At 46.2% G+C, this 17,925-nt stretch overlaps 1 protein-coding gene across 2 annotated transcripts in view; it reads left to right on the forward strand.

Annotated features, from left to right (window-relative positions):
* Positions 1-17,925, forward strand: part of TMTC1 (transmembrane O-mannosyltransferase targeting cadherins 1) — a 196,382-nt gene that overhangs the window by 100,335 nt on the left and 78,122 nt on the right. For both annotated transcript variants that reach the window (XM_045002256.1, XM_045002255.1), the window contains one exon: positions 2,583-2,704. In XM_045002256.1, coding sequence (XP_044858191.1) covers positions 2,583-2,704 — 122 coding nt within the window. The remainder of the gene's footprint in view (positions 1-2,582; positions 2,705-17,925) is intronic.

The raw sequence follows: 17,925 nt of genomic DNA on the forward strand, positions 1-17,925 counted from the left end.
TGTGGGGGTTCTTTCTTCAGAGATTTCTCACCAGTTTTGCGAAGTGTGGTAACTGCAAATTTAATTAATCTAAATTTTTTGTAAAAGGTAAAGTTTGTGGGAAGTGTAATCAGTATTGTGCTTGACGGGGTGTTTACTTCTACTTGCTAGTATTGCTGTATATGGGAGTGTAGACGGGCCGGACTCACCCCTGCGGTGCCTCCTGCTGGTGACTCCGGGAATTAGCTCGTTCCAGTGTCCAGAGCACCCTCTGCAGGCTGGTGATCCGCCTGTCCTCTGGCCCCCATGTCCCTCCCTGGACCCAGTGCCCTTTTACATGGGGTGCTGCCCCCTGGCAGTAACCCCTTTCTCTCTGGGTCTCCCCTCCCCAGGGAACCCCCACCCTCTATCCCCACCTTGCCTCAGTATATGGCTACTGCCAGTCATTGTCTAGCCCCACATCCTGGGGCAGACTGCAGTATCAGCCTATTCATCACTGGCAAGGAGGGTTTGGACCTGCTGCCTTGGCCTACCTCTGGGCTGCCCTCTGCAACCCCCAGTACCTGTTAGCCCAATGCTAGGCCGCAGCCTGGGACTTTCTAGGCTGGAGCTCCCCAGCTCCTCTGCCTTTCCCCAGCCCTGCTCCCCTCAGGTACTTTGCATCCAGTTCCCTACAGCCAGGCCCATCTCCCTCTATAGCCAGAGAGAGACTCCTTGGGCTTCTGGCTCACAGCCTCTTATAGGGGCCAGCTGGGCCTGATTGAGGCGTGGCCCAGCTGCAGCCACTTCCCAATCAGCCCAGCTTAAAAGCTGCTTTCTCCAGCCACAGCCCCCTCCCAGGGCTGTTTTTAACCCTTCAGGGCAGGAGCAAGGGTCCACCCTGCTACAGGGAGCTTAGGCACTTAACATAAGGAACCGTTGCAGTCAATTTATTTATAGCACTGCAAGTGTTATACACTCAATAAACATAATGCATATGTGATGAAATCTAGCAGTTACTGTTATGCTGTGGGCCAATGTCTGTTACACCAGTGCAGTGCCAAAGCAGATTGCACTGGTGTAAGTGAGAGCAGAGTTTGGCCTTTTGTCTTTTGCTGGGCTGCATGCTGCTACCTATGCCTTGTTGGATATTTCCATTTTTAGATCCCTTCATGTAAAGCTTTGTAAGGCAAATAAGCTCTCCAGCACTGAGAAATAGACCAAAATGATTAGAAAAGCCGAAAAGATTAAGTGAGTCAATTTGCATCTGCCTTTAAATGTTACAAAGCTAGACCTCTCAAAATGAATTGCCCATCATTTAGGCATGGTACAACAACAGCTGATTAAACTAGGGTATTATTGGCCAGCACAAGAAAGCACAAATGTCTAGGCTGGGTGATTTAACAAACTAAATGCTGTTCTTTCATCTAAAGAAACCTAAATTCTCAGGTTTTAAATAGTGAATTTGATTACCTTAATTTGTAGTGAGCAACAGCAGACATTACAAATTGATTCATCCAGTTGGACTGGAGCTAGTAGAGAAATGGAATTAGCTTTCATCTCTAAAGGCTGTGGTCTCTCCAAATCAGGACTGAGGCCTTTGCAGTCTGGCAATATTTGGAGCAGCTGTGCAAATCACAATAGTTTTGACAAAATCATGTAACAATTTCATTTCTCCTCTCATAGCAAGCAAACATTATAAACAGCAATATGGACCAAAGACAGGGGCGGCTCCAGACCCCAGCACACCAAGCGCGTGCTTGGGGCGGCATGCTGCGGGGGGCGCTCTACCGGTCACCGGGAGGGCGGCAGGCGGCTCCGGTGGAACTCCCATAGGCATGCCTGCAGAGGGTCCTCTGGTCCCGCGCGGCTTCGGTGGAGCCGTGGGACCAGCGGACCCTCCGCAGGCACGCCTGCAGGAGGTCCACCTGAGCCGCGGGACCGGTGACCAGCAGAGTGCCCCCCGCGGCATGCCGCCCTGCTTGGGGTGGCGAAATGTCTAGAGCCGCCCCTGACCAAAGACATTAATGTTAATGTACGGAATGCCTCAAATGTTGAACACTGTATTGGACATAAGTATCTTGTGTGATAAAATATAATTTAAATTTTAGATATTTTCTACAAAGGGATAAAAAGACTATATTAATATGCAGTTTTTAGTTAATTTTCTTCATATAGAACATCATAGATTTAGCTGCTGCTTCTTAATTGTAAAGACTTGAGACTGAACATAGACGTGTGTCTGTGTGTACATCCACACTATTTTTATATATAATACTTCAGTTGCAGATAGTTACAACCTTAAGTATCTATGTACAGTAAAACTGACCTAAAAAAAGTTGCCAAGAGTAATACACACTGTGTTGTATCTGATGTTTGTGTAATTCCAACAATAAACATGTGTTATGGGTATGTCAGATGTACAATAAACAAACAATATGTAAATGCAGAGGAACTGCAGTGTGGAATAATTCCTGTTTTCAGTGCAGTATATTGATCAATCATTAATCTGATGAATTTATTTCATTAATAAAAATCTGAAAATGGAAGAGGAGCAACTTAATGTTGATTGGAAGTTGGATTTCTTTTTCATTCACATGCGTTTCACTATTGTGTTGTTGCAGAAACTGGAACATAGAGAAGTTTTAGTTGGCTTGTTGTTCCTGGTTTTCCCATTTATCCCAGCCAGCAACCTCTTCTTCAGGGTGGGATTTGTGGTGGCAGAGCGAGTCCTTTACATGCCAAGGTAATTATTGCAATTGAATTCCTTTATAATGAGACCCTCTCACCCGTTTTGTAAAAGCAGGTAAGATTTTTTTATTTTTTGCCTATTATTGTGATTCAGACATTATTTTTTATGTATTTTTCATCCAAACACAATATGCCTTTGAATTTTTGAGCAGCAACATCAGAAAATGTGTAGCCTGACAAGGCAGGCTACTTGGCAGAATCAAAGCTAGTTCCATTCCATTGTTATGAATTTTTTTGAATGTGGTTGAAAGTATCCGTATAAAGGGAAGCAGCGTGTTGTTTCTTGTACGTTGTCCTTTCGTGTTTGTACGAATCTTGCTGTTTCCCTAAGCAATATTGTCAATGTAAATTGTCCATGTTCTCTAAGCACAGTATTTATAGGGTTAACCGTTATTATTACTGTTTATCTATTATTAATAGCCAAGGGGGGTCCATTGTGCTAGATTCAGTACAAATCACAAAGGAAGACAAGGTCCATCTCCTAAAAAGTTGACAAGTCTCTGATTCTGCAAGTGGACTGTTTCACCCACACAGTGCATGGGCAATGGGACTATCAATTGCAGGATCAAGGCCTATGAAAGAGTTTATAGTCTAGTTGGTGGGGGTGGGGAAAGACTCCCACACCTTCCTCAACTGTAACTCTAAATTTGAATTCACCCTAGTTTCCACCTAGATACCATTTACATTCTGAACTGACTAGCTGCTAGGGGGTTCTAGTGCTTCTTGCTGCTCTTGCAAGCAGCATAGTTTTGAACTGCTCCTTGTATCTCCATCATATCCAGATCTAAGGCTGAAGCAGTAGGAAAGGCCAACCACCCAAGATGCAACTGGTGATTGCCTGCTTGATCCACCCATAAATATCATTACATTTCATAGCATTGTAGCCATGTTTCCATTCTAAGAACTCAGTTTTGCCATCAGGTGCATACTCAGTTCCCATTATCTTTCCTGGTGATTGAACTTGGAGCTGATGGCCCTAAGCTTCACCCCAAATTGCTTTATGCTGTCTGAAATAACTGCTCTATTCCCTCTACTTTTTAAAATTAGATTGCCAAAAAAGCAAACAAAACCAGAAAACCTAGAAAAATGTTCTCTGTAGTCCTGATCCTGCAAAGGCTCATGTTTCTACTTAATTTTATGCCTCTAAGGCCTTGTCTACACTACAAGACTATTTCGAATCTACTTAAGTCGAATTTGTGGATTCGACCTTATGAAGTCGAATTTGTGTATCCACAGTAAATACACTAATTCGAATTTCTGAGTCCACAGTAACGGGGCTGGCGTCGACTTTGGAAGCGGTGCACTGTGGGAAGCTATCCCACAGTTCCCGCAGTCCCCGCTGCCCATTGGAATGCTGGGTAGAGCTCCCAATGCCTCCTGGGGGAAAAATGTGTCGAGGGTGCTTTTGGGTAACTGTTGTCATTGAACCGTCAATCACGCCCTCCCTCCCTGAAAGCTCCGGCGGGAAATCTGTTCGCACCCTTCTCTGGTCGGTTACAGCGCGGACGCCACAGCATTGCGAGCATGGAGCTCGCTGCGATCATCGCTGCACTTATGGCCGTTGTCAACTCCTCGCACCTTATCGTCCACCTCTTCCACAGTCAGCTGCTGAGAAATCGTGCGAGGAGGCTCCGGCAGCGCGGTGAGGACAGGAATTCACAGAGTGGCGCAGACCTCTCACAAAGCAGGGTACGCTGCGCCGTGGAGATCATGGTGGCAATGGGTCAAGTTCATGGTGTGGAACAGCAATTCTGGGCCCAGGAAACAAGCACGGACTGGTGGGACCGCATAGTGCTGCAGGTCTGGGATGAATCACAGTGGCTGCGAAACTTCAGGATGCGTAAGGGCACTTTCCTTGAACTCTGTGACTTGCTGTCCCCTGCCCTGAAGCGCCAGGACACCCGGATGCGAGCAGCCCTGAGTGTGCAGAAGCGAGTGGCCATAGCCCTCTGGAAACTTGCAACGCCAGACAGCTACCGGTCAGTAGCGAACCACTTTGGCGTGGGCAAATCTACCGTGGGGGTTGCTGTGATTGAAGTAGCCCACGCAATCGTTGAGCAACTTCTCTCAAAGGTAGTGACTCTCGGAAACGTCCAGGACATCATAGATGGCTTCGCCGCGATGGGATTCCCAAACTGCGGTGGGGCTATAGATGGGACTCACATCCCTATCCTGGCACCAGCCCACCAGGCCAGCGAGTACATTAACCGAAAGGGCTACTTTTCAATGGTGCTGCAAGCACTGGTAGACCATAGGGGACGTTTTACCAACATCTTCGTTGGGTGGGCGGGCAAGGTTCATGACCCGCGTGTGTTCAGGAACTCTGGTCTGTTTAGACGCCTCCAGGCAGGTACTTTCTTCCCGGACCACAAACTAACGGTTGGGGATGTGCAGATGCCTACAGTGATCCTCGGGGACCCAGCCTACCCGCTAATGCCCTGTCTCATGAAGCCCTATACAGGCGCCTTGGACAGAGAGAAGGAACTCTTCAACTACCGGCTGAGCAAGTGCAGAATGGTGGTGGAGTGTGCTTTCGGACGTCTCAAGGGGAGATGGCGGAGCTTACTGACTCGCTCGGACATCAGCGAAAAGAATATCCCCGTAGTTATTGCTGCTTGCTGTGTGCTACACAATCTCTGTGAGAGCAAGGGCGAGACCTTTTTGTCCGGATGGGAGGTTGAGGCAAATCGCCTGGCTGCAGTTTACGCTCAGCCAGACACCCGTGCCGAGAGAATATCCCAGCGGGAAGCGCTGTGTATCCGGGAGGCTTTGAAAGCAAGTTTCCTCGGAGAGCAGGGTAACCTATGACTCTCCACTTGCTTTCAAGAGAAACTGACCCTGGGCCTGTGTCTGTATGTGTCGATTTCGATCTGCGGTTACATACCCCGTTCTCCATGTTTCCCCCACTTCCAAAGCACGTTTTAAAGCAAATTAATTGTTACACTCATTATTAATAAATCTTTGTTTTACTTTGCATTTCTGTTCAGGTGTTGAAACATGGACGCATACTGTGCTGGGCACGATGTGCACTGATGTACAGACCGCTTGTTCCATAGAGGAATGACATCCTCCTGCTCCTACATAGGTCTCTGGGGTGGGGGACGGTTGCAAGTGGTTGTGCATGAAGGGGAGGGATTGCAGGAAGGGGTGGGTTTGCAGGAAGGGGCGAGTGGTGCCTTCTTTGGATAGGGGTTTGGATGACGGCAGTGGGCTGCGGGTTTGGGCGTAGGAAGGGGTGAGGGGTGTGGGGGAAGGGTGAGTATCTGTCCGTGGATGAGGGTTCTTGTTGGGGCTCAGGGCAGCGGAGAGGCTCGTTGCTACGGTGGAAGTGCATGGTAAGGGCAGCGTGCCTTAACATTAAGGGGGTGGCAGGCGCTAGGACCCTGGACAAGCATACACATCACAGAATGACCCGGGGCAGCATACACCACACAGAGTGACCCTGGTGCCTACTGACTGCAGTGTGTGTGTGCCCTGCAGTTGATCATGCCCCCAAGTCTGTACCCTGGTAATGTAGGCTATACCGTGCAATTATAAATCCCCTCCCCCCCCATACACAAAAAAATCCTCTGACACGAAAGACGTGACCGAAACAGTGAATAACAGCAAACAGCTTTTAATAATCTAATACACAGTGGGGGGATGAAACTTGGATTTGGGACTGGGTGAGCCTGTAAGGGAAGCACTTCTACAAATGTATAGCGTGAGAGGTGTGTGGTACATTAGCGCTATGCAGTGGTGCAGTGACAGTTCTCACGGCCCCTACCGCCACTCCGTCTTGTACTTTTGGGTGAGGGGGGGGGGCAGGACTTCTTGGCGGGGGAGGGCGGTTGCAGATACACTGCAGGGGGGCTCTGTCCTCCTGCCTGCGGTCCTGCAGAACATCAACAAGGCGCCGGAGCGTGTCCGTTTGCTCCCTCATTAGGCCAAGCAGCGTTTGAGTCGCCTGCTGGTCTTCCTGCCGCCAGCTATCCTCCCGTTCGATGTGTGTGCGATGCTGTTGACATAGGGTCTCCCTCCACTGTCTCTGCTGTGCCGCCTCGGCTCTGGAGCAGGCCATCAGTTCCGCAAACATCTCGTCCCTAGTCTTTTTCTTTCGCCGCCTAATCTGCGCCAGCCTCTGCGAGGGGGATGCCGGGGCAGTCCGGGAAAGAGCTGAAGCTGTGTGATGGGAAAAGTAACTGATTTCCTTGAACAGATACATGTTTGCGAACAGTGAACACAGTCTAGTCAGTTTCTCTGAACAAGACCATACAGGGCAACAAGTCTCACGAGATCTCAGGACAAGTTCGAGATTTCGGAATACGCTCTCATTGGCTGCGGCATTGCACAGGAGAGCGGACAAGTGGGGAGAGACAGCTGAATCCGTCTAGCAGACAGTCCTGGTAAGCCTTACAGTACATTCTGCTTATCAGTTAATGGATAGCTGTGCCCTCCCGCTAAAGGCAATCTGGAAATCATATACTCTGACCCTTTTCCAGCCACTCCCGCCAGTGCACGGGAAAGATCAATGTATGCTTTTCCTATGTGGCCTACAACACGTGGCTGTTAAGCGAGGGTCATTGTTATGCAAAGTAAAAGTCAACCATTCACAACAGTAACAATACACTAATTGCCCTAATTAGATGCAGCATTTCATGAACGAGATCACCCTGATGCGGGTCCCTCGGAGTCACAAAGAGCGGATGCTAAGGGAAGCCCTGCAGAGACCAGGACCATATGCGGCCATGCTTGTGGAGGCGATGATTCCCATCTACATAAGGATGTCCTGGCGCGGAAGAGTGTGCTTCCACGGAGCACCCAACAAGGCACCTCTCCCCAGGAACCTCCTGCGGAGGCTTTTTGAGGACCTAAATTAGACCTTTCTTGAATTGTCCCTGGAGGATTATTGTTCAATCCCTATATGTGTGGACCTACTTTTCATATAGTTTTTCATTGAAAATTTTATATATAGCATTTCTATTTTTTATACCTGTTTTATAAAAAATAAATGTGTACATGTTTATAGCACTTACCGCCTGATCCTTCCCCTGATTCAGAGTCCGGGTTAACGGCCGGGGAGGGTTGGTAGGGGATCTCTGTGAGGGTGATGAAGAGATCCTGGCTGTCAGGGAAAGCGGTTTTGTGTTCGCTGTCGCCTGCGCCGTCCTCCACAGACCCTTCCTCATCTTCCCCATCGGCGAACATCGAGGAGGAACTGTCCAGGTTCACTATGCCATCCACTGAGTCCACGGTCACTGGTGGGGCAGTGGTGGCAGACCCACCTAGAATGGCATGCAGTGCCTCGTAGAAGTGGCATGTCTGGGGCCGGGCTCCGGAGCGTCCGTTTGCCGCTCTGACTTTTTGGTAGCCTTGTCTCAGGTCCTTGATTTTCACGCGGCACTGCATTGCATCCCGGCTGTATCCTTTCTCTATCATTGCTTTGGAGACCTTCTCGAAGGTCTTTGCATTCCGCTTGCTGGAGCGCAGCTCCGACAGCACAGACTCCTCGCCCCACACACCGATCAGATCCAGGACTTCCCGGTCTGTCCATGCTGGGGACCTCTTTCTATTCTTGGATTGGCCGGACTCCTCTGCTGGAGAGCTCTGCATCGTTGCAGGTGCTGCGGAGCTCGCCCCGATGTCCAGCCAGGACGTCAGATTCAAAGTGCCCAGACAGGAAAATGAATTCAAATTTTCCCGGGTCATTTCCTGTGTGGCTGGTCAGAGAATCCAAGCTCCGACTGCTGTCCAGAGCGTCAACAGAGTGGTGCACTGTGGGATAGCTCCCGGAGCTACTAAGTTCGATTTGCATCCACACCTAGCCTAATTCGAGCTAGCCATGTCGAATTTAGCGTTACTCCACCTGTTGGGGTGGAGTACCGAATTCGAACTAAAGAGCCCTCTAGTTCGAATTAAATGGCTTCCTGGTGTGGACGGTTGAGCGGTTAGTTCGAATTAACGCTGCTAAATTCGAATTAAAGTCCTAGTGTAGACCAGGCCTAAGTAGTCCCATGGACTTCAATAGGCCTACTCTCTGGTCTTCGCTAGACTGGGACCAGAGTCTATAGTTTTACATAGCTGAGATGTATTCCTGACTCCTATTATATCAGTTTATGGGCCAGATCCTGCTTACCTTATTCACAGAAGTAACCCCCTTGAGTTCTATGAGACTGTTCACGTGAGTAAAGTGAGTGAGATTTGGTCCTCTGAGTTATTCTGGGACTCATCACCACAGCTTGTGATTCTCATTACTGTCCGTTATTTTAAATGGAGAAACACATCAAAGCTGTTTAAAATAGATATTGAGAAACAGCCAGCCCAACTTCTAACACACTGCTGTGCTGTTCTCTCACTTTTCTGGCTGTGGAAAGAGCAAGAGCTTGGAGTGCTGCAGACGCCAGCATCTAGCTCTTCTCCAGATGAGATTACTGATATCACGACGTGCCTTTTGAAGTTGGTGGTAATGAAGGAGGAAAATGGGCAATGCTCCAGGAGGTCTTTATGGAAGGAATATTAACATATTTAATATGTGTACAGGAACACTGCTTATATAATGTTTTTCCTCCTTTTATGGGCTTTACAAACATACAACCTGTGAAGTAGGTAATTAAAGTGACTCCCTTTTTTAGGAGGAGATACTGAGGTGGAGAGGTTAAATGCTAAACGCTAGGGGCTTGGCTACACTGGAGAGTTACAGTGCTGCAACTTAGTAACTGTCCACACCTGCAAGGCACTTCCAGCGCTGCAACTCCCTGGCTGCAGCGCTGGCTGTACACCTGGTCTGCTTGGGGTATAACGAGTGCAGCGCTGGTGATGCAGCGCTGCTCGTCAAGTGTGGCCATACACCAGCGCTGTTATTGGCCTCCAGGGTATTAGGAGATATCCCAGAATGCTTTTAACTAAATTACTCTCTTTGTTTTGTTATGATGCCTCTCTTTGTTTTCTTGTGAACTCGGGGCTCCGGGAGCTGCTTATCTAAAAAACAAACACAGCTCTTGTTTGCTGTGATCAATCTGTAACTGACTGTGAACAATCAATTGAGATAACCCACTACCTTGCTGTGAATGAGGCAGGCAGGGGGATGAATGTCTACAGCTTAGTGTTTGCTTGAGGAGAGAAACAGCGGAGGGAGGGGGAGAAAGGGAGTCCATTGGAGCAGCTGCTTATCTGGTCTGCAGGCTATTTGCAGTTAAGAGTGAATGAGGGGTCGAGGAAATTTTCAGATTTTGCAAGGCAGGGAGCTGACCCACAGTGTCGGCTCCAAAAATCCACTCTCTCTCTCTCCCCCACTCCCTGTCACACTCCACCCCACCCCCCTCTTTTGAAAAGCACGTTGCTGCCACTTGAACGCTGGGATAGCTGCCCATAATGCACCACTCCCAACAGCGCTGCAAATGTGGCCACACTGCAGCGCTGGTAGCTGTGAGTGTGGCCACACACCAGCGCTTTCCCTACACAGCTGAACGAACACAACTGTAACTCCCAGCGCTGCACACCTGCAAGTGTAGCCAAGCCCTAAGAGTGAGTATGTGTCAGAGTCCCTGGGTCCTGTTTTGTTTTCAGACCACTAGACCATTCATTTCCTAATTCATGACCTTTTTTCACCCCAAGGTGGCAGGCCACTGAACTGAAATTTAAAATGAAAAACTAACATGGCCATTAATTCTCATGTCAAAGAAAGAGTGTGGACAGCTCTCACTCTCTGTCACCAGATTCTTTGTAGGAGAAGGAGGGATGCTCAAAAACTTGTATACACAAGAGTGTTGAGAACTAAATTTACTGCTTGCAAAGTTATTGAATACCAATAAGCACTCTTTCTGTCTCTCTCTATAAAACAGATTGGTGGGGGAGTGTTAGCCTTCCATGAGCATTCATAACTATTGTGAAACCACAATAACATCTCTCTATTCCCCCCCTAACCCCACCCCCCTGAGGAACTTGGCACATAATATTGAGGATATAAGAGAAAGAGGGGCAGTGTTCTTTATTTGGAACATTCTTTAGCAACTGTTTCATTGCCTGCATTTTGCCAAATGCAATATACTTTTCTTGAGTTTTGTTCTATTTTTGCTCTAACATCAATTACTAAATTGGAATATTTCACCCCATTTGAAAGATTTTTTTGAGGTGAGAAAGCTGACTCATTGTGTGGAAAACACATTGATGACTGTATTAGTCTTGATTATATTTAAAGGTGCTCTTCCACCTCCTTTTGAAATGAAAGCCTTTTATAAATATTTGTGTGCGTGTCACAGTTGTGCACATTGCAATGTGTGGATCACATCCTGAACGCCTTACTCCATTTTATTCAGTCCTTACATGGGCAAAATTTCAAGTGTAGTGAATAAAGACCTGAGGATTTAAATAACAGGTTTGTAAACCAAAAAGGAAATGTTTGAGGATTTTTACCCCCACGTTAATTTAATTTGTCTTAGAAAAATAGGGACTTGTACAACCTTTTGATCATGCACTAGTTGTAGAGCTTGACCCTGCCTGCCAGGACTTTGTGTACCTCTTCAAAAGTCTGAAAAAAAATCAAAAAGATTTTTTTTTTAATTTTTGTTAAAAATTTTCACAGGATAATAGTTTCCCAACCAGCTGTAAACATAAGTGGAGATTGGGGCAGGATAGAATTCATAAGACAGAATTTCAAAAGGGCTCCGCTCCCATTTAGGCACCAAAATAAGTGACCAGATTCTCAGAAGATTCAGGACACTGAATGCTGTGACCTCTTTTTGAAATCTGGCTTTAACTGCAAGTGCTGGCCACTTTGAAAATCTGGTCCACTTAGTGCATAACATCACAGTTGCATTTAAAATGAAAAGAACAGTTAATCTTATTATTCCTAGTCATGAAGAACGTAACTAAACATAACCTGGATCTTTAGCTCCTGACTGCAGTTGCTTCTCAGGGGAACAATTGGACACACACAGTGTGACAGTGAACACCTCTGATGCAGTGCTAAACACTCTGACCTCCCATTGACTGTAATGGGAGTTGGGGGTTCTCTGGACCTCTCAGGACTGGGCCCTTATTTTAGGAGCTATTCCTCTGGTTTGCTCAACTTTTTGCACAACTCCTATTTCAGTGGCTCCTGGCTGTTGGTTTGTTTGTTTGTTTATTTACCATGCATTTGTTTTCTAATTTGCTTCAAGATTTTTAGAGAATGGCCCTGCTAAAAGTAGCCAACCACTTGAGCCTGCTAAGTGCATGCACAGTTTCCGGATCGAATGCCTGTGTGTTAAATATTACAATGTTTAAACTCCAGAAGGAATCAGTTATTCTTCCTGGCTCAGATAGTTATGTCACTGCTTATTTTTACCAGCCACGAGAACCTTCCCAGTTTAACAGTCCATGGAGTTTGCAACCATTGTTTTGCAACAAAGATGAAATTAAATGAAAGTGTTGAAAGTTGCACATATTTATTGCAGAGAGTGTGATATGATCAACTCCAGTGTCAGTCAGGTCACCACTAGTTCCTGTGTATGTGCTTTGCTTTCAGACATATTGTTGCAGAAATTTTAAGTGATGAAAGTTCTGTTAGAAGTAAACCATATAGCCAGTCAGGAGGAATGCAGATGATAGGACAGGAAACTGACCTTTTACATCAAAGGGGGAAGTCCTGTGACCTGATGCATCAATTACAATAACAGTGTCCTGTGTGCAGATTTTGATTACATCACTGATTCAGTACATTCCCAGGCAACTTGATAGCAGAGTCCTATGTGTTGGGGTCTTAGGGAGCCCAAGATGAAAATAAAAGCTGCTCTCCAGTGGTTGAACCCCGGCAGCACAGTGGCAGAATTACTGCCATCTGACTATGCATCCCTCTATGCGTCCCTCCATCCATTGCAACTACCACCTTAGGCCCAGCAGGGAGTAAACTGTACCCCCTTATCCCTGCAGTGGCGAATCAATATGATGCTGTCTGTTAAAGAGCAGCACACTCTGCCTTGCAGGTTGCATGATTCTGCCAGAGCCTGTGCATTGCTTTTAGCCACGGTTGTTTAGTGAATCAGAAGTACACCATGGTAAGTTGTAAGATCAATACTTGCAAATGTCTCTGCCACCTTACTAGATTTCTAAATAGGAATCAGTAAGAAAGTCAATATCTAGACAAAATGGTCTAGGTTTCTCAAAAGGATCAGTCTCTTTGTATCAGCTTCTTCTTAAAAATTCTTACAAGACCAAGTGCCCCATGAAGCTTTTGTTTTGACACGCTGTACTTTAAACAACAAAACAGCAAATTGCTGCCTATCCTTGCTAATGTGTCCACTTCACTTAGTATAAACCCATCCATTAACATTTGCAATATACTAATTAAACACTAGAAACTGATCCATATTATGGTAATGAAGTTTGTGCAATTTTCATGAGATTGTGACCCTGAATAATTCTGAAGAGAACTTACCTTCCCCCACAGAGTAATAATTTGAAGATAGGGTTTTATAATATGCCTGCCTTTGGCATTATTCTCTTCCTTTATTCATTTTTCACTGGATGTAATGTTATGCATTTTCACTCCCCCTGGCACCCTTTTTCACTTTTTTTAAACCTATATGTCAATCAAGCTTGAGGATCTGAATTCCCACTTACCTGTCTCGCATTCCTTTAATAGTAGATCAGATACTGTGGGTGTTGATATAACTTCTGCTAATAGAAGATCCCTTTCCCCCCCCCAATTAGAGTCAAATCCTGGCCCCAGTGAAATCAGTGGCAAATTTCCCATTAACTTCAATGCGGCCAGAGTTTCACCCAACTCATTCAGCAAAGCAGTTAAGCATTTCAGTGCCTAAAGTGAAACAAACGGATGTGTGCTTTGCTGAGTCAGAGGGCACGTCTTCACTACAGAGCTAAATCAGTGCTGCTCCAATCAATGCGGTGGTCTGGTGAAGACGTGGAGCGTGCTCGCCCATTGATTTCTGTACTCCACCTCCCTGAGAAGCGTAAGGTAAGTCGGCAGGAGAGCATCTCCCATCAACACAGTGCAGTGTAGACACCGCGGTAAGTGGATCTAGCTATGTCGACTTCAGCTATGTTGTTCATGTAACTGGAGTAGCGTAGCTTTAATCAGTTTACCGCGGTAGTGAAGGCCTGGCCAGAGTCTGTGTATGTGTATTCCCAACTGTATCTGTTTAATTTACTTACTAAAAAAATTTTTTTTAATGCTTTTATGCTCCTGTTAGCTGTACAGAGCTGATAAAGTTAAGAGGGAGTGAGCTGGATTCTATTCCTTGTGATTCATCTATCAACATGATTACAAGGGCCAGTCAGATACACCTCTCTATACCCTGTGAAGGCAGTGGCATTGCACAGGTGTCCCTGACAGCAGGTAATCTGAAAATGGGCCAGATCCTCAGTCTCATTTGGTGTATCTCCATTGACTTTAATGGAGCAATGCTAACCGCTCCAGGATTTCAGCGGAGGCTGTGATCTGGAGGAATAAGCACAGGGTTGGGCTTTTGGTGGTCCTGAATTCTAATCCTGACTCTGCCAGTGACTCTGTATGTAGCTGTGGGGAAGTCACTCCAGCTTTCTTTCTCATTTTCCCCATCTGTCAGACGTCGATAATACTTACCCATCTCCCTCAAAAGGGTGTTGTATTAATTACTTCACATCTTTACAGTGCTTTGGGTGAATAAGGTGCTATAAAATGCTAAATATTGTAAGCATTCAATCTTTCAGATGTGTATCCAAACCTGGACTCCTAACTTTTGGGGGTTTGCCCATTACTATTAAACACTCTGAAGAGAAATCAAAATAACACAAGCAAGAAATGATGAGATGCTAGTGCCAAATATTTTGGTGAAAGGCAATAAATATATAGGAATAAGAGCCAAGTAATTTTGCAAAGATGAAAAAGATTAGCTCATGGTGCTTTTGGTCTAGACTGCAGTCTTAGCTGCGTTAACTGAATATGAAAAATGCCTTTGAAAAACACATTGCACTTCGGCCGCACACAGATGGTTTCAGGGAAAGGCTGAACTTACTATGATTACTACCACTTGCATGTTAACTTTAATGGGAAAGCTAAAAAGCTTTATTTTATTATTGTGCTAAATTAAGTTAAAGAAACAAATCTTAAAAAAAAATTTATTGTGATCAAAGATGATTTTTAAATAAGATAATCTGGAGGTCCAAATTATGTATGGAAATCTTATCTGAAGTGGAAAAAAAATCAGAAATTTTTAAAAAAGTGTAATTTAATAGAAATAATCCACTCAGGGCTTGTCTACACGTATAGTGCTGCAGCGGCGCAGCTGCACCAATGCATCCGTGCTGCTGCAGTGCTTCTGGTGAAGACACTCTATGCCAGGGGTGGGCAAAATTTTTTGCCCGAGGGCCACAGCGGGGAATAGAAATTGTATGGTGGGCCATGAATTCTCACAAAATCGGGGTTGGGATGTGGCTGGGGAAGAGGAGTTTGGGGTGTAGGAGGGTGCTCTGGGCTGGGACTGAGGGGTTTGGAGGACAGGAGGGGGATCAGGGCTGGGGCAGGAGTTTGGGGTGCAGAAAGGGGTGCAGGTTCTGGCTGGGGGTGTGGGTTCTGGGGTGGGGCTGGGGATGAGAGGTTTGGGGTGCAGGAGGGTGCTCCGGGCTGGGATCGAGGGGTTTGGAGGACGGGAGGGGGATCAGCACTGGGGCAGGGGGTTGGGGCATGGCGAGAGGCTCAGGGGATGCAGGCTCCAAGCGGCGCTTACCTCAAGTGGCTCCCAGAAGCAGTGGCATGTCCCTCTCCAGCTCCTATGCTGAGGCATGGCCAGGCGGTTCTGCACGCTGCCCCATCCGCAGGCACCGCCCCTGCAGCTCCCATTGGAGCATGTAAGAGCTGGAGCAGGGCCATGCTGCGGCTTCCAGGAGCCACATGGTGCAGCCCCAGCCCAGCCCCCCGGCTGTAGCAGGGCCCGGCCACGTGGTGCAGCCCCTGACCCTGTGCCCGTCCAGAGTGGGGCCCAGCCTTGTGATCCGGCCCCTGGCCGGAGTGCCAGAGCACGGCCAAGCCTCATAGTGCAGCTCGCAGGCCGGCTTAAAGCAGCTCGGCCCACAGGCTGTAGTTTGCCCACCCCTGCTCTATGCTGATATGTGAGAGCTCTCCTGTCAGCATAATAAAACCATCTCTGCAAGAGGTGGTAGGTATGTCAGCAGGAAAAGCTCTTTCACCAATATAGCGCTGTCCACACCAGCACGTATGTTGGTGTAACTTGTTTTGCTTTGGGGGTGGTTTATTTACACCCCTGAGCGATATAGGCTGTAGTGTAAACATAGTCTCAGTCAAATTGATTGGAATTGGAATTTTTATTTGTAAAGGAATATAAAATTAATATAGAATGATCTCCATTTTGTTTCTTTTGAACCTTCTTATAACATTTAATGTAAAATTATATCCTTACTATAGAATTCTACAAGGTGGTTATAAAACAAAACCCCTATAGAAATAATAATTACCTGCCAAATTATGTAATATTTTAGAGCAATTTCTATGAAACCCTGTTGATTTAATCTCTATTAAATTCTGTAGGACTTTTTTCTTTACAATGCTAAATAATAAACACATAACTGTTTCCTTTCCAAAATATCTGTAATAAAGGCGTGCAAAAGTCCATGTTATCTGGAAGCACTTCAGATAGGAATCTGCTCAAAATGAAGTCTTGGAATCAAAAAGTGTAATGAAGTGAATCTGTACAGTACATTATTTTTATGTCGACAGCACGGGAGAGAAGGAAAATGGACCCAAATGTTAACCAACCATTGAATGATTGGCTGAATCACTTCTTTCAAAGTTAACACATTTTCTGTCAAAGAAAATAGAGTTTTTGAGCTCATTAAATTTTATCTAGTTGTCTCATATTGTGAATAGAGAACCAGATGCTTAGCTAATGTAAATCGGCTTAGCTCATAAACCTGACCCAGTGCCTTTGGGGGTCCCTTAATGTAGCCTGAAATTAGAAACCAGCTTTTCATTTGGAAATAAAGACCAATTATGTCATCAATCACCTGCTCACAAGGTCCCTTTTCAAATTAGGTCTGTCCTGCTAGAGTTTGGGATTCTCTACTATTCCCTGCAGTTCTTACTCAGGAACTGCTCCTGTTGACTTCAAAGGAAAAACTCTTTGTGAAAACATATTGGCTTTGAGCTTGAATCAGTCAGAAAAGTTTCTCATATCCAGGATGGGATTTTTGGTCAACATTAGGGAGAGTGATACACACATGCATGTGTGCCAAGTGGTTAGGACAAGCTGGGATGTAGGAGACCCATATTCAAGTCCCTACTCTCCCTGATTCAGAGCAGGGACTTGAACCTGGCTGTCCTACATCCCAAGTGAGTGCCCTAACTACCAGGCTATTGGCTCTTCTGGGCTGGGTCTCTTTCTCACATTGTTTGTGGAAAAAATTCAAAACGTCAAGTTTTGGTCTGACGTAAAATGAAAACAAATTTTAAAACCTCATTTTTTTCCCCCACAAAATGGAACTCTGGTTTTTCCAGCCCACCCTTCTGCTCATGACAATTCAGCAACCCAGGCCTGGTCTACACTAAAAATGTAGATTGATATAACTACGTTGCTCAAGGGTGTTGATAATTCAGACCCCCGAGTGCCAAAACTGTGCCATACTAACCCCAATGTAGACGCAGCTAAGTTGATGGAAGAATGTTTCTGTCAACCTAGCGACCTTTGCTCAGGGAGTTCCTACAGCGATGGAAAAACCCTTCCCATCACCATAGGATGTGTCTACGCTGTGGGGTTACAGCGTGCTGCTGTAGCCCCTGTAGTACAGACATGCTCCCAATCAGGTGTTTTCAAAACCTCTCTAGCAGAGTGAATCCATTCTTGGGGCTTGTCTACACTTAAAATGCGACAGCTGCATCGCTGTAGCACTTCACTGTAGACAGTACCTACGCCAATGAGAGGGGTTCTCCTGTCGGCATAGGTAATCCGCCTCCCCGAGAGGTGGCAGCTAGGTTGACGGAAGAATGCCTCCATTCACCTAGTGGTGTCTGCACTGGGGGTTAGATCAGTATAGCTGTGCCTTCCAAGGGTGTGGATTTTTAACTATACAGATATAAAATCCTAGTGTAGACCAGGCCTTGGTGTGCTTCTGTTTCCAAGTCCTTCCACCTCCTGTGTCTGAATTAGTGCATACTGAAGGAGAAGTAGTTCAAAAGACATGCCAAGCCCTCTTTCTACAATCAGTTGCTTCCCATTAAATGGCTGTACTATCACTTGTCTATGTCAA

The sequence above is a fragment of the Mauremys mutica genome, chromosome 1, assembly GCF_020497125.1.
Source record: "Mauremys mutica isolate MM-2020 ecotype Southern chromosome 1, ASM2049712v1, whole genome shotgun sequence".
NCBI classification, from domain to species: Eukaryota; Metazoa; Chordata; order Testudines; family Geoemydidae; genus Mauremys; species Mauremys mutica.